General features: G+C 30.5%; 2 protein-coding genes across 3 annotated transcripts; one reads left to right on the top strand and one right to left on the bottom strand.

Moving 5' to 3' along the window:
* On the top strand, positions 5,266–9,767 carry LOC105166215 (lysine histidine transporter-like 8). 2 transcript variants are annotated; one of them, XM_011085486.2, is made up of 6 exons: positions 5,266–5,550; positions 5,685–6,085; positions 7,489–7,622; positions 8,237–8,664; positions 8,780–8,911; positions 9,042–9,767. In XM_011085486.2, exons 2-6 carry the CDS (start codon positions 5,697–5,699, stop codon positions 9,525–9,527), a joined length of 1,569 nt encoding a protein of 522 aa, XP_011083788.1. In that variant the 5' UTR covers positions 5,266–5,550; positions 5,685–5,696; the 3' UTR covers positions 9,528–9,767. The 2 variants fall into 2 exon arrangements, with proteins under 2 accessions (XP_011083788.1, XP_011083786.1); XM_011085484.2 differs by having other exon boundaries at positions 5,267–6,085.
* On the bottom strand, positions 15,651–16,480 carry LOC105166214 (dof zinc finger protein DOF1.6). Its single transcript, XM_011085483.2, has one exon. The coding sequence runs from the start codon at positions 16,422–16,424 to the stop codon at positions 15,669–15,671; it is 756 nt and encodes a 251-aa protein (XP_011083785.1). The 5' UTR covers positions 16,425–16,480; the 3' UTR covers positions 15,651–15,668.

The following is a 25,233-nucleotide window of genomic DNA, read 5'->3' as shown; positions in this document are numbered from 1 at the left end:
TTTTATAAACAAGTATTAATTTTTACGAACTAAATGGATAATATATTTATAATTTTTCAAATTTTCCCCTATGCCGTCTAATTTTTTTATAATTTTTAATTTTTTTAAAAAAAATACAGTAAGGGCAAAATTGATAATTTCAGACCTTCATATAAGGATTACATAATTTTATCAAATATTAGAGAGTATTAGTAATTTTCCACACAACGATTGGGTATTTGTAATTATGTTAAATCCAAATGAGCTTCTTGTAATTTACCCTATATAATAACATTATAAATGTTAAAATCCCAGCAGCTATTTATAATAGGATAAATTATATTTTGTCATCCGAACTATGTCTGTTTTCACACTTTGTCATCTAAATTCTTTTTTGTATCAATTTACCATCTCAACTTTGAAAAATATGCACTTTGTCATATATGACGCTTTCTTGTGGCTTTTTTGTCAATAAAACATCACACGCAGTGCAGATGTAAAAAATATCTCATAACATTGCCCTTAAATATCATATATGCACTGCATGTTGTGTTTTTTTGGCAGAAAGATCAATTGAAAAACGATCATATGTGACAGAGTACAAGTTTCGCAAAGCTAAAATGACAAATTGATAAAAAAAAAAAAAAAAAGAGAGAAAGTATGTAAATGAGTATAGTTCAAATATCAAAATATAATTTGCTATTTATAATATAATAATATACTTTTCATTTTTATGATAAAGATTAAGACATGATCATCGGATCCGAAGAACAAAGTGACAGGACCCATCTATATACAGCACAACGACGGTGGATTAAATTGATTCAATTTTAATTAATTTTATTTATTACTAAGAAAATTCTATTTATTTTAAATTAATAATTTAATTTATATTTATCTACATATTCATCTACACAATATTTTACTTATAAAAAGAAAATCTTATTGGAACTTAAGAATTTAAAATTCGTTGTGACATTAAATCTTTTTTTCTAGTTTTTTTTTGAAAATTTTAATTATTTAGAAATTTATATTTATTTTAAATTAATAATTCAATTAGTATTTATCTACAAAATCATCTACGCAATATTTACTTATCAAGAAAAAATCTTATTGAAACTAAAGAATTTAAATTTTTTTTGCAGCATTGAATTGTCTAAACAAGTTCGCCAGATTTATTACTATAAATATGAAATTCTTGATTTAAAATTTATTCGTCCAAATACAACACGAGATAATATGAATATTAGAGTGTAACGGAGAGGACGGGAACATTAAACTTTAATTTTTTTTAAAAAAATAATTTTCCGTCTACATATACATTTCAAGTATTTATTTATTTTTAATTCAAACCGACATTGTAAAAATATTAAACAATTAGAATATAGTTAAATTGGTATTAACGACTGCCGTTGAAATTTAATTTAATCGACGAAATTGAGGTTCTATAACTTTATGACCTATGTAACGATATTTTTATTTATTGTAAATATTTGATATCGAGAATTAACATATCGATTATTGATTATTAAAAATCACAATGTAATTGATTCATTTGAAAAAAATAAAATTAATATTATGTTGGAATTGCATAATGTATGTGATTTAATATGTTTGGTAATAATTGTGTCTCCACGGCGTGAAGAGAAGCAGCTGCTGAATTTGGCTTTTTGGGTAAAGTTATTATTATTAATTATGGTTAATTATAGTTAGACCCCTCTAAAAATATAAAATTACACTTTCTCTAAAAAAAATTTAAAATTATACTTATACCCCTTCAAAAAATTCAAGTGAGGGTTCTTCATAGATAAGGTGGCTTAGAGCACATGGTTGTATCGTATTATTTGTTTTTTTTTTTTATTTATATCTGACCTTCTTTCGTTATGATTTGAACGAAAAAAATTTGACTTATAAATTTTTAATTTTGTCCTTTCATTTAATATACCAATGTGTATTTTTATACTTATAGAGGGATAAAAATAATGTACATATATACATAGTGAAGTTAATATTATTATATTTTTTCCTCTTATAAATTTAAATTAATACATGAAAATGTTAAATTAGCGGTGAAATTAAAAGTTTATGTAAAACTTCTTTGACTAACGTCAGCATCTTTCATTCAAGCCTGCATGGAAGGGGATCAGGCGTAAACAATGAATTTTTAGAGGGGTGTAAATGTAATTTTGATGGTTTTCAAAAAATATGATTTTATATTTTTAAAAGAATTTAAATATGATTAACTCAATTAATTAATAATTATGTTGTAAAAGTAAAATAGCATGAAAAAATCCCATATCATATTCATATCCTCTGCTCTCAAAGTTGTGTGGGGGGGCTGTAGCTTTTGTCGGCTAATCCTCACAATTTTTTTTCCCAAAAGCACTTTTGCTGGATTCAACAAACACGCTTTTATTTATTTCAATATGGGATCACCATTCCCAAAATTGATTTATTATTTATTTTATATTTATTTGTCATCTAGTTGCTTTAGAAAAATAAAAAATATTGCATCAATGACACTACAAATTCTTTCTTTTTTGTGGGAAAATTAAATTAAGTTGGCTATAAAAATTTAATTTTTTTAAAGTATCCGCACAAGAATAGAAATAACAACGGAACTATTTTAATCCAACTCGAGACTCAAAAATTATGGCATTTTTTTTAAATGAATCCGATAATTCGGTATTAATCCATTCGATTTTCAGTACACTATTCCAGCATACCGAATGAAAAATCGATTCGATTAACCGAATTAAACAGCCCTACGTAAAAACAATCGTTGACACAAATATGATATTATTAACTAATACAAATACGAGATATGGCAATTTTTTAATCTTAAGATGCAACGCTATTCTGAAATAATTTTATTCTTTTAATATTTATATACACACAAATATATACATAGACATTTGTTAATAAATTTAGAAATAATCACATCTATACCTCATGACTCATAATTTATTTATATAAATCATTCTCGTTTTTTGAAAAAAGTATACATACATCAAATAGAAACCTTGACATTATTTATACAAATCACCAATTTTTATACAAAAATAATTACACATACACCCCTAAAAAATATCAATAATATTTCACAAATTGCTCGTATTTTTTGACCGTTATGGTAATTTTTGTAATTACCTAAAAGAATATAAATAACTTATATAAAAAAATATAGATTAAAGAATGTAAATGTAATTATTTTATAAAATTTTTGAAAATATTAATGTAATTTATATAAAAAATAATTATTATCTATGGAAAAATATAAAAGAGAGGAAAAGTTATTAACACGCGCGCACACACAGCGAGATCCACTACGGTCAACTTCAAAGTCCTAGGTAGATTGAGAAAAAAACTCTTTTGTTTCTAGCAAACATCGTTGTCCGAAGCGTTCTATTCCCACTCTCACGCGCTTATGCCGCTTAACTCTCAACCCTCAATTTCCTACCGGAATTGGAATATATGGTAGATATATTTATAATGATTTAAATTGATTGTTATTTTAAATAATTTATGGATTCAACTAATATATTAATATAATTAAAATTATTATATTGATTCAATAAATAGTTAATAATTTATGCTGGTTGGCCTGTTCGTTTGTGTTTTAATTTTTTAAAAAATAATTAAATTAAAAATATATTTCTATATAAGTATTCGTGATAAAAATATATTGATTTGATACAATGGTATGATATATAACACGAATTGATTAATTAAGGATCATGTTCTCCTTTCACATGAAAATTTATATAAAATTAAAAATACATTATTTTTCACTGAAAAATTAAAAAATGTATATATCAGCTTATTATTGAAAATAAGCTGAAAATAATTTTTTGTATTTACAGTTTTTCTTTTTAAATTATTTAAATTGAATTGGTCTAAATTAAAAGTTATAAGCAATTTTTCTATCAATTTTTTCAGTTTATTGGTAAAATTATAAATATTAAATTATTTTTCAAACACTTTAATTTTTTTTTTCCAAACACTTTCAACTTTTGCTATTACTTGAATCGATAATCCAAAATTATTTGAAATCAGCCAATACAAATTTATCTCTGGCTAAGTAGAGGAATTCTTATTCAAATCAAATTGAGAGAAATATAACTGATTCGATAACAAATATAATTACTAGGGATTATGACATTGTTCTCTCATGATGTTTAGTGTAATTATATCTAATACTTTTGACATTTGTTTTCATTCAATAAATAGATTCATACGTTAATAAAATTCAAGAAAATTGCTACACATTAAAAAAAAAAAAGAATAAAAATCCATATTATACCCCTATTTGACTTATACGTATTACTACATATTATACAGATATTTCGTGACTAAGTTACTCTTATGAGGATGTAGATATACCTTCCTTCATGCATTATATGTGAAGACGTATAAGGGTAGTTTGGTCAAAAAATACTTATTTAGCCTGCAATAAGTATGTAATTAGTAAGTTAATATGAGATAAATATGAATTTTCATTCAACTTTTTTGTTGATATTAGCATATTTCATGAAATTTTATTAGTGAATAAATTTATTTTTTGGACGGAAACAAACGTAAACACATACTAATATAATTTTTCAACCCACAAACAACTATGTATAATTATATTAGAATTAGAAAAAGAACAATATAGTTATTTTTAATTAGGGTAAATTACAACGACCTCCCCTGAGATTTGTCATAATTACAAATACCTCTTTTTATTTAAAAAATTATAAATACCCCTGATGTTTGATAGAATTATATAATTATTGGATAGATGTATGAAATAATCAACTTTGCTCTTACTATATTTTTTGTTTTTTTAATTTAAAAATTTATAAAAATCCAATGGAGTAGATGGTGAAGAGTTTTAAAAACTATAATTATTAATTTACAAGGGCATATTGGCCATTTTATCAAAAAAATAGATGAAAATTTAATTGATCGAGCTAATTGTTAGACGATCACTAAAATCAGGGATATTAATAATTTTTCAAATAACAATGGGGTATTGATAATTATGCCAAATTTTAAGAAAAATAATAATAAATTTTCTTTTTAATTATTATTATTAAATTATAGATTAATCATATAATAAATATATAGTAATGATATAATTATTTAAGATGAATTAAATCGGATTGGAGTTGAAATTTTGAAATAATAACAAAATAAAGTAGACATGGGGTAGCATTGGAGTCCCAATAAACCGAGACATCTGTAGCTGTCCACGAACAGCATGCCAGAAATTGGCATGATTTGGCATCATCAATTTCTCAAATTTCATCTGCATGCCCTCTCGCTCTGCATCATCACACTATCCCACTTCGGATTTTTCTGTATTTATTATGTCTTTGAGACTCAGATTTACAGAGCTCAAAACTCCAATTTCACCTCTGCTTTTTGCTTCTCTCTCCTCACTCGCACTCAGAGAGAGAAGCATCGCCACCCTCCATCAACCATTGGGATTCGAGCAAAGAGACAGCGAGCAACAGTGAAGATTACATCTCCCCAAACTAAACTTGCAACACCCCACCATTGAATTTGCATGCTCACTGTTCAGTGGTCTCACTCTCTCTCCAAATTATTCTTCACTTGACTTCACTCTCACTGACACATTTACATACACACGCCGACTCCGCTCCGCAATTGTGACCGCTCTTTAACCTTTTTTAGCCATTTCATCAATTATTTGGCAGGCGCACTGCGTTATGGAGGAAAGGCCGGAGACGGAGCTGATATCAATACCGGCGACTCCACGCGCCTCCACGCCGGAGATACTGACTCCCTCTGGGCAGAGGTCTCCGAGGGGCGCGGCGAAGGAGGCGGGTTCCGGCACCGCCAAGTCATGGACGCCGACTTCCTTCATATCTCCGAGATTCTTGAGCCCCATTGGCACTCCCATGAAAAGGGTTCTCATCAATATGAAGGGGTATTTGGAGGAAGTGGGCCACTTGACCAAGCTCAACCCTCAAGATGCTTGGCTCCCCATTACTGAGTCTCGCAATGGAAATGCCCATTATGCGGCTTTTCACAACCTCAACGCTGGTGTCGGCTTCCAGGCATTGGTCCTGCCTGTTGCCTTTTCTTTTCTTGGATGGTATGTTTTCTTTCAAGCTTAGTAAATTTCTTTCAACTTAATTGAACTAGCTATTTTCTCCAGATTTATCATAGTTAACTTTGTCCAGTTCTTGCAATTTCTGCTCCCCCTTTGTCTGTTGAAGGTGAAGTGTGCCTTGTTCGATTTACTGCTCCATTAATTAGAAGGGTCGAGAGTCAAATTTCCTGTTCTCTTTTTCCTTAATCTTTACCCGCCTGTTCTTGGCAGCATGTCTGTTAAATACTTTCAAGATTGCTTTTTGACGATTTTGATCTTTGACTACGGTCTCCAATGCATTGGAGAATGTATTTAGGGACTAGAGCTTTTAGATTTCTGTTTCATGTATCTGACGCATTCTGCTGCTGTTATTTTTACCTCGAAATAGTTGATTCCTTCTCTTTTCCTCAGTCTTTTCTGGGTCTGTTAGATTTAGTTCTTTAAGACTTCAAAATTTGTATCTAATTATGGGCTGTTAGGCTGAACATCAGAGGACTTTATTCCACTTCTGCTGCTTATAATAGTTCAGTATCTGTAGTTTGAGTGCTCTTGTTTACATGTGTAATCTTTAAGCCCTCTTGACCAAATTGCAGAGTAGCAGCATTGTGTTCTTTAGAAAACATTTTATTTTATCTCACGTCCAATTTTCGGTCAGAATTATCATAGGCCAGTGACCCTAATTCTCTTCTCAATTCTTTACCTTACTTTTTGGAATGCTATCATGAATATGATTTGAATGGAGCCCAGAAATATCTTTGAGCAAATTATATACTTTTAGCTTTTGCTTTTCATGGAAATGCCACTTTACTTGGGGTCCAGAGCAATATCTTTTTATTTGTTTATTTTGATCCGTTTTTTCATCTCATTATATCTTTTTCTCCTTTTGTACCTGCTCCCAGCTATATGCATCTTTTCCCTTAGTTAATAGTAACATATAGTTGAGCAACAAAAGTAATCAGTGTTTTATTTGGTCATGAGAGACACAGGAGTCCTCCTTTCCAACTCAGTCTTCAGGGTTAATAATGAATCATGATGTAGAAATGCTAGTTCGTTTATCATTTCACATGGAAAAACTGCGGTGGCATGGTAATTGTTCTTTAATTTCATCCAACAACGGTACAGAAATTCATTACCAGCGACAAATATTAAGTACTAGTCGACTAATTTTAGAATTCACAACAACTTCTCAACTAAAGTTACTTCCTCAATACATGCTATTAACTTGGTCGGATGTGGATGCACATATCAGTAAACATCTGAAGGTAACATATGGTCTAGTTCAATGTTGTTAGGTCTTGACAATTTGTGTTTCGTGCTCCCTGCTGACCTATTAGAAATTTGAATGGTTGGATAGAAATCATTGAAAATGTGGAAACTTCCTCATATATATATTTTGGTTTGTGTAGGAGTTGGGGCATAATCTCCTTATTCATAGCCTACTTTTGGCAGTTATACACTTTATGGATTCTTGTTCAGTTGCATGAAGCTGTACCAGGAAAGAGATATAACAGATATGTGGAGCTTGCTCAGGCAGCATTTGGTGAGTACTGTTACAACTGAGAAAATCTCCAAATTTAACCTGCTGGATAAATCATAGAAGCACTAGAGAGTCTTCTGCTGGAAAGAAATACAACATGTATCTTATTTCAAGAAACCACATTCTAATAACCATGATTAGTTTTATGTTAATTCTTGCTTAGTTCTGTGATCAAAATACGAATTCTAACTACAGATATATCATGTGCTTTTTTCTCTTTTGTGCGTGTCGTATGGTTGTTGTACAATGGAAAGATTGAAGGGTACATGAAGCTATGAATTTGAAGAACTGTGTAAGTTTACATGAAGGACGAGTGGACGACAGATGCAAAATGTGTGAAGATGATTGGAGTCGATCTCACTAGGATGTAGAAATTCATCATTTAACAGTACATAATCTTGAAAAAGGTTACTATTACCAATTTTTTGGTGGAACAAAGAGAAAGTGAGAAGGAAAAGGCAGAAGTCTTGCAAATTGGGAAAGCAACCTAACAATTCCCAACACAGTAGAATTTATATGAGTCTAGGGCCAGTACACCACAAATATGACCCTAAATTCTAGCTGTGTCTAAAGTATATAGGACATAATTGCTGATAACATTTTATCTGTGTTTCTAGGAGAACGCTTAGGTGTCTGGCTTGCGCTCTTTCCAACTGTGTACCTATCAGCTGGAACTGCAACAGCTCTAATTCTAGTCGGAGGGGAGACCATGAAATTGTTCTTCCAGATTGTATGCGGTCCACTTTGTTCCTCAAATCCTCTGACAACCGTTGAGTGGTATCTGGTATTCACATCCCTCTGCATTGTGTTATCCCAACTCCCTAATCTCAACTCGATCGCTGGGCTCTCGCTTGTTGGTGCTGTGACAGCCATTACATACTCCACCATGGTGTGGGTGCTCTCTGTGAGCCAACAACGACCACCGTCCCTTTCCTATGAACCACTTTCATTGCCTACCTTAACGGCTTCTGTCTTTTCCGTCCTGAACGCACTTGGTATCATAGCATTTGCATTTAGAGGCCACAATCTAGTCCTGGAAATTCAGGTCTGTTCTCTCTACTTCCTATATGAATGTATGTACATTTTTTTTGAATGAGAATAGTAGGTGTGGAGTTTCTATGTACTTGATTATGAAAACCATTGCCTCTGATGTCATTTAGGCAACAATGCCGTCAACCTTCAAGAAACCAGCTCATGTGCCAATGTGGAGGGGGGCCAAGGTTGCATATGTCTTTATTGCAATGTGTTTGTTCCCTGTTGCCATAGGAGGTTATTGGGCGTACGGGAACCTCGTAAGTCATGCCACTTACTCCTTACACAGCCCTCGCTTGATTAATTTTGACAATACGAAGTATATTTCTTATTCCTAACCATAAAAACCTTCATGTATGCTTAAACATATCCCATTTCTCTATACTGCAGATGCCTTCCGGAGGAATTCTCAATGCATTATTTGCATTTCATAGCCACGACATTCCTAGGGGGCTTCTCGCCATGCCGTTTCTTCTTGTCGTATTCAACTGCTTGAGCAGCTTCCAGATATACTCGATGCCGGTATTCGACAGTTTCGAAGCTGGCTACACCAGCCGGACCAACCGGCCTTGCTCGATATGGGTCCGCTCTGGTTTCCGAGTGTTCTATGGATTCGTCTCTTTATTGATAGGCGTGGCTCTCCCATTCTTGTCGAGCCTCGCCGGTTTACTAGGAGGGCTCACTCTCCCGGTCACTTTTGCATACCCCTGTTTCATGTGGGTTCTCATAAAAAAACCGATCAAATACAGCTTCAACTGGTATTTTAACTGGATCCTAGGTTGGTTGGGGATTGCTTTCAGCTTGGCATTCTCCATCGGCGGCATTTGGAGCATGGTGAACAGCGGACTCAAGCTGAAGTTTTTCAAGCCAAATTGAGAATCGGAACTATCTCGTCCGATTCTTGCTAAGATGTTCTGAGTTTGTATTAGTGAATGTTGTTGTTGTATGGTTTTGATCGTAGAGACTGCCTCCAGGTTTCAATCAAGAACTACTGTGAAACTTCTTTATGTAAATTTATAATATTATAATCAAATTTTGAGGCAGTTGTTTTTACCTTTGCTTAACCAGTTTGTACGAGGATTGTGAAATCCGAGTTTTCTTGGTTCGATTTTCCAATATTGTCTTGGAATTTCAAAAGCAGCTATAAATGTTGGAGGTGTTTATAGTTTGATAAATCACATTGAATTGTAATTGTATGTATATATAGCAAAGGGAAAATATATTCCAAATCGGGCCTGAATTAGTTGGATATAATTTAAAAAAAATGATCAATCATGTTATCGTGTATCACTTGAAAGAAAAAAAGAAAGTATTTTTTACCTTTTCTACTCATGTTTTTTTCTAACCATTTAAAATTTTGTATTGCTCCAAACCTAGAACACATATATTTCTTAAAATTTAAATACGACCCACATCATTAATTTTCTATTAGTGGTTGGAGCACATTTAATGTATGTGTATTATTCAAATTTTATATATTTGTTTAATTGAATAAAAAATGAAAAAAATAAATAGATGGGCAAAAGTGAAATAATTTTAGATATATATTAATAAAAAATTATTAAAAACACCAATTAATATAAAGATCGTATGATACGAACAGTACAACCAGCTCTCAAGAATCAAGGAAGTGTTTGGAGAATTTTAAAAAATGTGTTTTTTTTCTATTTTTAACTCCAAACAAATAATTTTGAGGTATTTGGATGTCAATTTTAGGAGCTACTAAAAAAAAATATTTTTAGACTAAAAGCTAAAGCACTGAGTTTGGGGGATGTTTCTAAGCTGTTTCGGCTTATTTGTAAATAAATTTAATTTTAATTTGAATTGTTTTACCTCGAAAATCTTACCTCTCACTCTCTTTAATTTAATCTTCAGAACTTGCGCCTCTTAAATTGATATTGGAGTTTTCAATTATTTAACCCTATTAAAATTTATACTTTCACATATTCAATATTTTAATTTTTTTACATTTTATTTACTATATTATCTAATATTATTCCTATACGATATATAGGAATACATAAATTAAGTTGCTATGATTAATTAATAATATTTTAATTTTTCAATCAAGTATACCTTTTGTGAATCAACGACCAATTATATTATTTTTCAATCAACGCCTTTTAATTTTGCTATAATTTTTATTTTTTACAAAAAATTACATCTTTGAAAATAATTTTTTTTGCAAACACTTCCTTAGTGATACGTAGAAAATTCAAGAACCTCAACTCCTAATATTATGATGGTATTTGTTTTCTTTTTCTTTGGGGATACATTTTATAATACTTTTATTTTATTACAGTAATATAATATATATTTTCATAACCATAAATATACATATAAATATATGTTATATTTGTATATAAATATGTATGTGTATAAAAATATCTATTTTCTAGGAATTTTTAATTTTGTCTAATAAAGATATTGTATCATTTAAATATTTGTAATAGAATAAAATTATTAGCAATAAAATTCTCTACAAATTTATTCGGGATATCTGTTCCATTTCCATGAAAGAGACGGGTTCGGAGGGACTTAGGTTTAATATATTAATACAGATAAAGATATTATATTTTTCTAATTTAATACTATATTAAGCATAATTTTGAATTAATTGATTTGACGTAGTAAAACAAAAAAAATACAACAACCCATAAATCTGCAAATCTTTAAAATGTATTTTTTTTTAATAAAATTTCATTCATTATATTATTCAGTACATTCAAATTAAAAAATTAAATTAATACATTAATATTTCAAATCAATAAATGTGTTCAAAGGAAGCAAATAAACAATATTTTTTTTCCATTTTTTCTATTTATTTTATTTTTATTAAAAGGTTAGGAACAAAGTACAAATGATTCCATGCGTTGAGGATTGTTTGCATTTAACATTTATAATTTTTTTTTGGGTAAATGTAAGTTTCATTAATAAAAGAAGATCGTACAGTACAACAATGCTCAACTGATGGTTTCTCCCTCGACAGGCCAAGGGATACGCCATAATCTATATAACGCACATGAACTAACAGAACGAGATAGATTAACACTGATAATCCTCTGTCTAATATCTTCCACGATAATGGTGGCTATTATATTCGGTCGTCGCTCTGTATGCTCAAAGCGTCTCAAATTTCGTTTCCTCCAAATGTGGTAAATGCAAGCAGCCAGGAGTGCACGATAAGCCAAGTTAATCATATGTTTTCCTCTCCATTTCCTTGCAGCCCACTCAACGTCCCGTGACCACTCTCTATTAGGCCATTCAAACCAAACAATCCGCCGAATCGCTGTCAGGCAACTTCTGGCATAACGACATCGACAGAATAAATGAGTATGTGTCTCCATTGCGCCCTCATCACATAATATACAGGCGCCTAGATATGATAGCCATGGTTTATCAGCTGTGGATAGTTTCCCTAAAATCGCAAGCCACAAGATGAAATTATGCCTGGGGATCTTCAGAGAACCCGAGAGTAGTGAAGACCAACCTACTTTGGGTCCCGGTGGGTCCAATAGCCTGTAAAGAGATGTAATTGTAGGTCGTCCAGTCTCAAATCGCCAAATAATACGATCTGTCTCGCCATGAATTATTGGCAATGCATGTAAAATCTTCAAGCACTCAATATTCATAACGAGAGGCCAATGCCATTGCCCCTCTATAATAATACTATTGAGCTTGTCCGTCGTCCGAAGCCCAAGCATACGTGGACCCTGTGGGAATCTCTCAATGCCATTTACAATTTTACCAAACCCAAAATCGCCTTCAGGGGCGTGCAAACAAGCGGATAGAATATTCAGTCATTATTTTCTGAAAAATACAAAGTGCAACAAAATCAAAAGATTGGGTGGAAAAGTGTAAAAAAAAAAAACAGAGAGTAAAGAGCAAAGTACAAATGACCCCATATATAGGGAATTATCTGCATTTTACCTTTATAAATATTCCATCAATATTTAAAAAATTATAACACCTCTCGAAAATTAAAATTCGTCAAATAAATACTCTTTATGATAACTTATTGTAATTTTAAAAAATATTAAAAATATTTATAATTACGACGAATAAAAAAAAATTCGATTGTGATCCATGGTTGTAAAAATGAAAATGAGGAAAGAAGGCGTGTGGTGATGAGATGAAGCAAAGCAAAGAGAAAGAGCGACAGAGACGCAAGTGGAAAATGAGGAAGCAATGCCCACTCATTGTCCGAAGCAAAATTGAAAAGTCCACACATACACAGAGACAGAGACAGAGACCGAGACAGAGACAGAGACAGCATCAACATGCATTGCATTGCAGGGCTTTGTAATTTTCAGGCTCTTATTCCACACGCTGCCCCACTGGTCGGTGATACGTCACTCATCTTCTCCTACCTGTCTAACAAAATCAACCCTCTCCACCTCCACAACCTAATCAAATCAACCCTTTTACTTTTTTTTTTAAAATTCAGTTCGTATTTGGGACGTAAATTATACTTTTAGTCCTATAAAATAAGATGTTCAATATATTTATTCATCTGTTTTTAGAATTTTTGGAATGCTTTTAATATTGGGAAAGCTTAATATATTCAATTCTCTACTTTACAGGATTTTCGATATGGTTTCGAAATTTAAAACATCCGGCTCATTTAGTCAGATATCTGCTTTACGGAATTTATGGGACTGATTTTTTTTATTTTTTGGGTCATTTTGAAAGTTCCGTACAACATAGGACTAAATGTGTCAAGTTTTTCAATTTTGGGATCATTTTAAAAGTTTCTCAAAATAAAGAACTAAATATGTGGAATTCAAACCATTCAAACTCCAATATTTTTTTTATTTTAAATTTTTGCTTTCAAACATTCTCAATTTTTACTACTGATTTAATGTATAATTTTCTATATAACTTATTATTCTCATAATAAAAACAGAAGTTATTGCAAAGAGCCTCTGAGACGATGGGTATATTATGGAATATTGTAAAGTATATAAAATATTAAAAATCATTTGGTCAAGTTTTGATAAAATGAGCTTATAAAATAAAAAAAAATAAGATGTTGAAAGTTTATAAGCTTTATTAGAGAAAAATACAAATTTTCCTACTTATTTTAAAAAAAAATTCAAATTTCTTCGATTTTGAATATATTACTATAAGATTTTTGTTACTTACATATCATAAGCTTTATAATTTTATGTAAGTTCTAAAAATTTTAACATCTTATTTAAAATAAAATTAGAACTTATTAAATATTTTAAATAAGTCTAGCTAAACATCATATGGAATTAAGGGATAATTACATTATTTTTCTTTGAGATTTGGTGTAATAATTACACATAAATTACCTATGGTTTGAAAAATTATATTTAGTATTTTTAAAATTTAATTCCGTCTAATAAGTAGAACCCACATCAGTCAAAATTTATCGAGTTTGTTGATATTAGCAAAACAATTGAATGAAAATCTATATTTAGCCCCGATTAATATATTCTTTGATATCAATTGTATATTAACCATGTGACAAGTGAAAAATTTATAATTTTAGTCCTATTATTTTAGGGAGTTGGCATCTTCGATCCTGCATAAATTGATTTTTGCAATTTAGTCCTATATCTTTTCAAATTTTGCAATTTTGATAATTCTTCCGCCACTTGACCTAAAAATTGCATGTGACTTGCAAATAATCAAATTATTTGCAATTTTAGTCCTGTGGCCAAGGGAGCGCTGGCATGTTTGGTCTTGCACTAACTTTTGACTTAATATTTTTGGTCATATACGAATTGATTTACATTACTAAAATTATAATTTCATTAGATCATGTGCATATCACATGTAATTTTCTGACCAAATTATCCGAAATAGGACTAAAATTGCCAAATATTGAAGTTACGAAACTGAATTGCAAAAATAAATTCATAAAAAACCAAAAATACGACTTATTACAAGACTAAAATTGCAATTTTCTGGGATGACAAGTCTATAACAATGTTTTACAAGAGTTGTACATTTAATGATATTTAAAGGATGAGATTGCAGGAAACATTCCCTCAAATAATAGATTTGAAGGGGGGTTGATTCACGTGGAAAAGGTGGTGAAAATAAGCCTTAACCTATAATCCACAGTCATAAGTGGACCCATAGTGAATGATGCTTAGCTCTACTTATTAAGTTGGTATATTTTAAATAAAAAGTATAATCAATAAATGTTAACGAGGATAGCCTCCATGGAATATATCCATTTCTTTTAATAAGATAATTAGATTTTTCCTCCTTAATCTATAATTTATTTACACAAATTATTTATAATTTTTTGTAAATTATAAAAACCATCCACACTAGTTAAAAATAAATTGTATAATAATATTGATTTTTGGTTTTTTTTCCTCTAGAGAGAAGGGAATATTGTATAATTTTTCAAAAATAAAAGTAGTTTCTGTAAACAATATTAATTTTTTTTACAAATATATGTATAATTATTTAAAAATAAAAATAATTTATATAAACACAAATCGATCAAGAAGTGTAAATATAATTATTTATTGAAAATGTAACAAGCTATTTTCATCAACACCTGCAATGCATACATCACGCCACGCGTATAAAATTGTTAACTGCATAGTGAACTCAAACCAACAAAGATGAACTAACTCATCAATTGAATTCTCATTCTTATAAACTGTCGGAATGTATAAGATTTTATAAATAAACTTAGCCAATCTGTCAGAAGGACCAACAGATTCAAAACACTAGTATTTTGAACACACACGTCCAAGAAAGAAACACACACATACACATACATGCATTCAACTGCATTTGCTACTTACTTCTATTCTAAATATATATATATATATATGTATGGTTATAACATAATCATAATCATGATCATCAGAAACAGCAAAAAGATTCTTAATTTCATGATCCCACATTTCAGCCATGGAAATGGCTGTTCCTCTGTAAACCTATCTTACATCTCGATCTACTCATCAAGGTGGGGGTGGGGGGGGGGGGGGGGGGGGGTGTTGCTTATAATTGTATCCCAAGAATTCACTTGAGGGCTTTTCCCGGTGTGGAAATAGCAAGGTCCGGCCATGAAAAGTAATCGTCCTCGGCCACGCCGCCTTCGCCGCCACCACCCACCTGCCACGTGTTGCAACCTGGAGACTCCACGGCCACCGCCATGGCGCCTTGCTCCATGGGCCAGTCTAGAACCCCGTGCCCGTAACCCAGCCCCGAAGCTAGCCCGAGTCCGTAACCGTTTAAGGGAAGAAGCCCGCACTCCACACCCATTACTGTACTAGCAGTACTCCACCAAGGAGTTAAAGTCACAGGCTTTGCCGCCGGAGCGTCCTGTATGGACCCGGAACACAGACCCGAGCCCGGGTTTGAAGCAACCCGGTCAGGCCTTCGAGTTTGACCTTCGCTGGTGGTGGTGGTGGCCGCAGGTGGTGTAGGAGTGGTGGCTATACGGTGGCGTTTGTTGGAGGAAGAGGCTTTCCGGGTTCCCCCTCCGATGGGGACGTTACGCAGCGCGCCGCCTCGGGTCCAGTAGCGGCGGCAGGACTTGCAGAAGTGGCGGGGCTGGGTGAGGTTGTAGTTGTTGTAGTAGCAGAACTTGGTGTTAGTGGAGTCGCAGCGTGGGCAAGGAAGCTGCTCCGGCTCCGGCGCCCGAGACGGGTATCTTGACAGCCGAGGGTGGGTGGAGTCTGATACAACCTCCGGTGTATTTGGTTGCGGGATTGGAGTGAAATGGTGTTTTGTTATGAGTTCCGGCGAGAGGGAAGTGTTGAGTAAAGAATCCATGAAGGAGCGGAGAAAGATATTGAAAGAGTGGGAAGGGGGAATGTCTTCCCATCCAAAACTGGACTTATATACATGACAAATTCTATACCAAATTTGTTCCAAACTTTCTGTCCATTACATGACAATTATATTAACCATAATTTTTTTTTTGTAATTTGAAATATTACACAGTTATTTTTAATATTTATTTTTATTTAATAAATAGCTCTTGTCACTAGATAAATTTATCGAATTTAATGATAGTAGCAAAAAAATTGAATGAAAATTTAAACTTTTATCATTCCTTGACTTATTATAAATTTATTGTAAGTCAAACAAGTCTTTTCTAACCAAAACTGTCGTTATACATCTTCATACAATAATTCATGTAAGGAGGTTTATCTTCACCCTTAAAAAGGAGTATTTTCATCAGAAACGATTTGTTTGAACTGTACGTTGTGAGTAACAAATCAACTAAGGATAAACATGAATTTTCGTTCAATATTTTTGCTAATATTAGTAAATTTTGACTAACGGAAGAATCTAGTTGTTAGATAGAAATAAGCATCAGGGGTTGAGTCATGTAATTTTGAAGGTCCACGTGTAATTATATCAAACCTCATAGAAGGAAAGTGTAATCATCCCATTGTATTATTTTATACTAGAATAAATTTAATCAAGCTTTCTCAAAATCCGTTATAATTGAAAATACTTTTGTTGTCTCAAAAATTATTAATAATTAATTAACTCTAATTTTATTTTCTAATGTTTCAATTGAATTTTTCTTACAATACTCTCAAAATGAAAATGAAAGTAAACCAAAACATCGAAGATTTTTTCCCCCAAATTGATTATTTGTTGACTTGGAAAAAAAAATTTCAAAGATTAAAATGGTCACTTGAACCAAATGGATCAAATCCAAGGCTTGATACAGAAAAAATTGTCGAATTTCCACTCATGGGACCTATATTTGAAACCACAAATACAATTAGAATTGCTCAATTTTCCTCGGACACAGACTTTCTAATTAACTAAATCGGATAAATACAAATACAATATCATTTTTTAAAACTTGGCGTAATTATACATAATTTTTTTATAATTTAAAATTACTTAATACTCTTAATATTTATCTTCATCCAATAAATAAATCAATCTGTTAGTAAAAAATGAATAAAAAACTCTAATTAACTCAGAACAAATTTATTATAATTTACAAGTCAGATAAATATTTTTTACCAAAATATTCTTTCATGAGTGAAAAGTATATGTTTTCACATGCATTTTCATCAAAATATAAAAATTTATATGTAACGGCACCAAAATTCAAAAAGGAACAATGTAATTGTCCCTAATTAAATTTGTGTATGAGGTCGTAGGAAGTGGAGGGAGACTAATAAGATCATGTTCATAGGTTAGCATGCAAGAGCTAGCTCAAGTTTTTGGATTAAAATCTTATAATTAAAAGATTATGAATTTTTATCTTATAAATATAGATATATATATGGGTGCTTCATAATAATTCTTTATTTAGATTTTTAATTCATTCCTATTTTAAAATTATTATATATTTGATATCGACTTTTATATTGAAATATATAGAGTGACATAGTGATAAAATGTAAGATCATCCACATGTGTTCATGAGCACTCTTATTGTAACTTGTATGTGTCGATATCTTAATTATCGTATTATTATCAAATTAGGGAACAATCAAGATAATAGAAAAGGTTGCGTTAAAAAAAGAATAGCGATCAAAGTTGGATCGTCCTCCAAACCGTCGCTCTTATTGATAAGATAACCTAAAAACAACATAGGGCTAGAGGTGTCGGGACCTTCTTCGACTAAAACATTTCAACGTTCTAGTCAGTGAAATAATTTAAAAATCGTAAAAACAATTCAAAATCGTTTATATTTCAGGTTTGTAATATACTTATTATAAAGAAGAACTGAAGCATTATTTACAGGTTTTGGGCTCCGAAACCCATGGAGCATGTTTGGATGCGCCACATGTCACATTATCAATGATCGAGATTTTATGCATAGTATTCAGAATAAATTACAACGACGATCTCCAAGATTTATTATAATACAAGTACTTTATTATTATTTAAAAAGGACTCCACGAAAATAACAACGTATAACAAATGAACCTTATAATGAATGGCCGTCAATTCTAGAGTATTTATAATTTTTCAAACAACGAAGAATAATTTCTAATTAAAATAAACTTTAAGAATTGTTAATTCTAAAGGATATTTACAATATTTTTTGAATAATCAAAAATAATTTATAATTATTTATGACAAACTTTAAAAAAAATTATATTAATTTACTCTAATTTTTATAATAAGAGGGCTTTTGAATATTTATATACTAAAACTAAACAAGAAAAAGAGAAAAGAAGAGAACAAAAACAAAATATTCGAACAGTGGTGTATAAATGAAATGAAAGAGGGCGTTGCCGACGGAGAATTTGGTGGGTTGGACAACATCATTGCTGTCGGGCAGCGTGGCCAGGATTTATTGGGTGGTGTAGGTTGAGTGGGTGGCTGCCGCCGCCTCCCGCCGCCGGAATTAGCGCATTTATGCACATTCTTCTTTCCCACCACAGTGGGATTCTTTTTTTGTTTTGCTTGGAAATGAAGGAACTTGCAATTATAGGGAAAAAGACTTTATTGAATATAATGAAATGTGAAAAATATGATTTGTGATGTCTATTCTTTTTATTTAAAATCACTATAGAAAAATATAATTTTTTATTTATAATTAAAAATAAAAAATTATAATTAATAGTAGTTCACGATTGTTATTTTTTAGGATTAATTCTAATTAAACCTACTATGAAAAAGAAAACGTATACTTTTTTTAAAAGGAAGTTTTAAAATTATACTTATACATCTTTCAAGAATGAACTCTTTACACCGGATCCCATCTCGTTCGAGTTTGAACAAAAAATAATGAAGTTAACAAAAAAAATAATATTTTAATTTTATTCCTAATTAATTTTCTCACGTAATAATTTTGTACTTATAAAGGGGAAAATATAATGCTGTTAACCGTACTCTACACATATATATTATATGAAAACAATACAATTTTAATTCTATAACTTATGAGGGACGGCATTTTTAGTCCTTACGAACCGATTTTCATAATTTAGTTTTGTAATTTTGAAATCTTAGCAATTTTCATCAATTGGCCAGAGAATTACATGTAATGTGCACATGACTCGATTAAATTATATTTTTAGTCATATAATTTAGGGGCAATGACATTTTTAGTCTTATAACTCAAGGCAATTGACATTCTTGATCCTGCATGAATTTATTTACAGGACTAAAATTGCAAGTAAATTGCAACTTCCCATCAAATCGGCTGAAAAAGGATTAAAATTGCCAAATTATAAAGTGACAAAAGTAAATTGCAAAAATCAATTCGTACAGGACTAAAAATGTCACCCTCTTAAGTTGCGGACTAAAGCAATATCCCATATTATATTTATTCATTTATAAGCACAAAAATATATATATATAAATGAAGCAATTTATCTTTCCTATTTTAAAGAAATTAATTATTTCATTTTAAAAAATATAGGAGGTAAATTGCTATTTTTTTAATAAAAATAATTTGCTCATTTACAATATTATAAAGAAGTTCGCTTGCACTTTTCCCTTTCAATGTGTGATTCACATCATTTTTTATAAAATATATAATTAAATTAAAATATAAAGTACATGGAAAAAACGCAATTTTATTATAATTAGGATGTAACATTTTTGGTCCTACATATTTTAGTTTTATAACTTTAATATTCGGCAACTTAGGCAATGTCCCAGCCAGTATCGATAGTAAAATTACGTGTGACTTATACATGACAAAATAAAAATTATAATTAAAATTACGTAAAACTTCCATAATTTATAAGACTAAAATTATAATTCTCTCAAATAGATACTGTTGTAGGTTTGACCAAAGCCCAGACATGCGGTCAACACGGAGTGCTGGCTCAGCTTTGTGCGAGACATGATGCGCTTATGTGACATGAAAAGTGAATGCATGTCTAGAGCATAGCAATATGATTTTTATAGGTTAAATAAATTCTATCCTTCTTAATTTTTTTTGAAATATGAGCGATAAATTATTATTAATTAAAATACATTAATTACAATAATTTATATTGGATATCAATATCTAACAAACTATTACAACAGACATACTATGATCAATAATATCAAATACACTAAATCAAATCAACGTCTACTGTTATAGTAGAAATACCACATACTATTTAGTAGAAAATAACATCACACGCATAAAGCATAGTTCAAACCCATAACCTCTAACTTCGTGGGGCCTCATTTTCGCCTACTAAGTTAGGCTCATTGGCAAATTCTACCCTCCTTAATTGTACCCTAAGTTTTGTTCATCTTCTGAACTAATAAAACATAACACTATTAACGAAATAGCCCTTATGTCGTATATATTTATATTGCTCCTATTGTATTTTGGTTCTTCTCGTACTAAATTAAATAAAATTTATTTTTGATTAGAAAGAATATTATATTTCAAATGTATTATAGAAAAACTATTCATAATTTAACTAGTTCAAATTAAAATTAAAGCAATAAAATATTTTCTTGTATTTATTATCTCACTTATTATTTGACCTTTAGTCTTTCAAATTTAAATTACATAAGTTACTGTACTTCAAATATATTTTCTCTAATTAAAAAAGGTTTGAAGTTTAAAATAAATTGTAAAATATTTAAATAAAAAAGTGCATCATACATGTACATAGTGTAAGGGTAATTTTGTTTGAAAACCTATCTTGTCTACTGTGAAAAAAATATTCATCACGACTTTTATTCAAAATAAAAATATTTTATTACAATAAATATTTAAATCATATTTGTAAAAATCACGACCAACAGACATTGCATTACCGTGGTCAATGGCTATTGACTTCGACTATTTGTTTTTATCCATTGCAATTAGTCATAATTAAATACACAAATTTTTTATTATGTTACCTACTAAGTTCAGATTTCTTTCTTATTTTCTACCATAAATTAATATTAAATGAAAAATCAGTGAAATCTATACTATTCATAAAGTGGGGTTCATTTCGTACACTACGAAGATTTTATCAAAATTACCACCGTCGAGCATTTCGTATTTGGAGGGTGGAGATTTCAGACATGCAGATCCCCACAAATACGGGCATTTGTCTCATTACACTCCAGAGTTATTTGGGGCTATGTCATTCTATTGAGAGAATATTTTTACTTTTCTTCTGGGTCCTGTACCGAAACTGACTTAAGTATAAAAAAGTTTTAGCTAGGGACTTCCCAACAAATCTAAAGTATACTCATTTTTTAAAATCCCAACTGTTATTTGAATTGGACTGCCCTCAAAGTCCTATCGATCTTGAACAAAGAATAATGCTCCTAATTTTTTTTTTTTTTTTTAAGGAATGATGAATGTACCTTTTTGGTTAATTAAACTTTCACTAATTTTGAAGGCAAGAGGACAGAGTTGTTGGTTTATGGTCTGCCTCATTGAAAAGCATATGATGTTGATATCTCTCCTTTTCCTTATTATTGTGATTCAACTATTCACGACTTTAATAATTAGCGATTTTGATCTGGTTTTTCTTTGTTGTTACTCACTATTAATTTCATGCCAGTAAATAGTCGCATTACATGTTTGACAATTTGGCCCATTCGATGAATCAATCAATTGATCAATACATACAAAATTAAATGCTACTTCCATAATTCAAATCAATAAATATATTTAAAAATAAGATAAAAAAAATAAATTATTATAAACATAAACAAACATCTATATTTTTGGAACTCGAATTCACAATATTTTAATTGTGAGTCACGAATCTTACTGATGGGGTTTGATATTCAAAGGCTGTAGGTCATTCGATTATTGGGCTCAGAGGGGATGCGAACAAGCTTGGGACTTGCACAATAAATAGGTGCTGGACTAAACCCGACGTTAGCACTTCGACGTTAGATCGTGTAAGGGACTAGGCCGTAAGTCGGTATTATATTATATATAAGTTTGTTTGTGAATAATTACCTTAACTTTTATAAATGTCAGGATAGATATGCCGAAAACCACTCTGACTGACGACATCTGTCATCCCTGGTTATGCGGACACGTGCCCCTCATCCAGCATCTCCCATTGACCTGTGTACTTGTGGGCCATGAAGGGCCTCACTTGTATTGTCATTGGAATATTTTGGGTCCATCTAAGGTCTAGTTTTACTGCCATGGGCATCATCAATTTTAATCATATCATTTATAAATAACTAACCAATAATTATTATTATGATATACCAACAATTACTATTAAAATAAATAAATACGAACACCCGTGCAAAACTTTTATCTCATTAATGATAGAAAAGACTGATATTGCTAATAGGGTGTTTGACTAAAAAATATTTAATTAATAATATAAATTTATAAATATTTGTAGAACTTACACATTGTTGAATCTTATGTTAAAAATAAGTTATGAAGTGTTTAATAAAATAAAATTGATCTGATATAATAATAATAATAATAATAATAATAATAATAGCAATAATGTAACTGATATGAATAAATAATTTGAAGTAACTTAAAGTCTAATGATTGAAGGATTTGAATTTTAAATTTGTGGAAATGATTTGGGAGAAAAGAACTTCTATTATTATTTTTCTAAACCGACATTTATATGATGTATCTGAATAAATTTAGGGGATAATTATAATAGCCTCCTATGAGATTTGGTATAATACACATAAATTTTCTATAATTTGAAAAGTTATATCAGTATCCCTGAAATTTGTTTCCATTTGATAAATAAGTCCTTATGTCAGTAAGAATTCATCGAATTTGCTGATATTAATAAAAAAACTAGATGAAAATTCATATTTACCCTCAATTGGCTTATTACTGACTTGTTGTTGGTCAAAAATAAATCTTCTTATGTTCAAACTACCCTTATACATATTCGTACGTTATTGCATGTGAACAGGTATCCTCACCCTCATAAGGGTAGCTTGGTCATAAAAAAAAAAGATTTGTTTGAGCTACAATAAGTTAGTAATAAGTCAGTCGATGGTCAATATCGATTTTTGTTAATTTTTTTTTTTTTGTTAATGGTAACAAATTCGGTAAATTTTGATCAACAGAGAAATTTATTTGTCAGATGAAAGCAAACCTCACGGATACCAAAAGTAATTTTTCAAACCACAGAAGGTCTACGTTTAATTACACTAAAAATAATAAAATAAATCACAATAAACCCACATAACATGAGATAAATATTCATATGTTTGATAGAACTTAAACCTATAACTTCGAATTGGTTCATGAAACCTCAGCTATAATGATAATGTTAATTTTGCATATCTTCCATGTGACGTCTATTCCTTTAGAGAAAACGTGTTTGATTTTTTTCAGTATCTTTTGAATTCAACCATTACACATTGTCTGTATATTACATATTTCAATCATTTATGTAAATTAAATAAGATATGAATGACACGTAGTTTATATTAACCAAACGTGGGCTGGTCGAAAATATTAAAAAAAACACTAATTAAGGTGAAAATTGGAAATGAAAAGACAAATTTAAATTAATTATATGACAAGTATGATATACTGATGGTATAATTGGTGTATAGTTCAAACAAAATGACGATCATATAGTAAATGTATTACACTTATTTTATAATTAATTTGATTCGATCAAATCTGACTTGCGTAACAATTTTTGGTTGACTGGCTAATTTCGTTGCCACGCATAAAGCGTGAATGACGCTGAGTGACAATTCTAGCATAATCTCCATAGTCAATGATGCGCTTATACCGATTGCCTCAACCAAATCTGAATGAATATGGAAGTGGGCGGCTGATTGTAGCGCTATGTTCGTCCTCTCTTCAATTACTTGGATGTAATCAAATCTAACACGGAAGCAAGAGAGAAACATGCATCCCTATCTATGCACATTCACTATCATATGTGTATACATTATAGATCCAATTATGGGTCTACCATTTTATAAAATCGAATCCAATCAAATTGAAATTTTGATAAATTAAAAATTTGGGATATTGAAATACTAAATTTATCAATATTTTAAAATTTAGATCGGACCGATTAGTTGGACAGGTTGAACCGTCGCTTTATAAAATATTGGTCCAACCCTTTAAATCGAACTAGCCTCAAAATCGTTCTATTTTTTCAAAATTCATCGGACCGATGATTGAATCAATGACCTGGCCTAAAATCAATGAACCGATCGATTCATGAACTTTTTTAAAATTTTCATAATTGGTATAATCCAGAATTGAACGCACGAAATTTTATACTAAAAAAGTGTAATTATTTGAGTTATATATTAATAAATGAACAAACTCATCAAGGCGATAATCTGGCTAAATTTTTATCTCCTATGATTACCTAGATTTCTATTTAAATTACAATTAATAGAAAAAAAACTATATATCATTTTAACTGTGGGAGATATTGACTATCTATTGACAATAACATTTAATTATAACTTAATTATAGTGGTAAATAGATTGTTATTTTGGTGCGCAATTCTTCTATTCTTATTCTTGACCTTAATATATGCATTTATACTATCAAAGTTTTGTATTTATATATTATTTAAATATAGTTTTATACATTAATTTTTATTATCCCATAATTATGATATCACTGTCCTTGATTGAATTAGTGCCCTTTGACTCAGTCAATTTTTCGAATGGATCGACGGTCCGTGTTTTAAAATATTACTAAATGCTTAATAGAAT

This window comes from Sesamum indicum, linkage group LG7 (genome assembly GCF_000512975.1).
Source record: "Sesamum indicum cultivar Zhongzhi No. 13 linkage group LG7, S_indicum_v1.0, whole genome shotgun sequence".
Classification (NCBI taxonomy): domain Eukaryota; kingdom Viridiplantae; phylum Streptophyta; class Magnoliopsida; order Lamiales; family Pedaliaceae; genus Sesamum; species Sesamum indicum.
This window is presented reverse-complemented; position numbering and strand designations above follow the sequence as displayed.

Excerpts from the sequence above, each read along its gene's own strand:
- LOC105166215 (XM_011085486.2), top strand. The coding sequence starts at position 5,697 with ATGGAGGAAAGGCCGGAGACGGAGCTGATATCAATACCGGCGACTCCA. Across the intron at positions 6,086-7,488 it reads GCCTTTTCTTTTCTTGGATG|GAGTTGGGGCATAATCTCCT; the intron begins GTATGTTTTCTT and ends TGGTTTGTGTAG. Across the intron at positions 8,912-9,041 it reads ATTGGGCGTACGGGAACCTC|ATGCCTTCCGGAGGAATTCT; the intron begins GTAAGTCATGCC and ends TCTATACTGCAG.
- LOC105166214 (XM_011085483.2), bottom strand. The coding sequence starts at position 16,424 with ATGGATTCTTTACTCAACACTTCCCTCTCGCCGGAACTCATAACAAAA.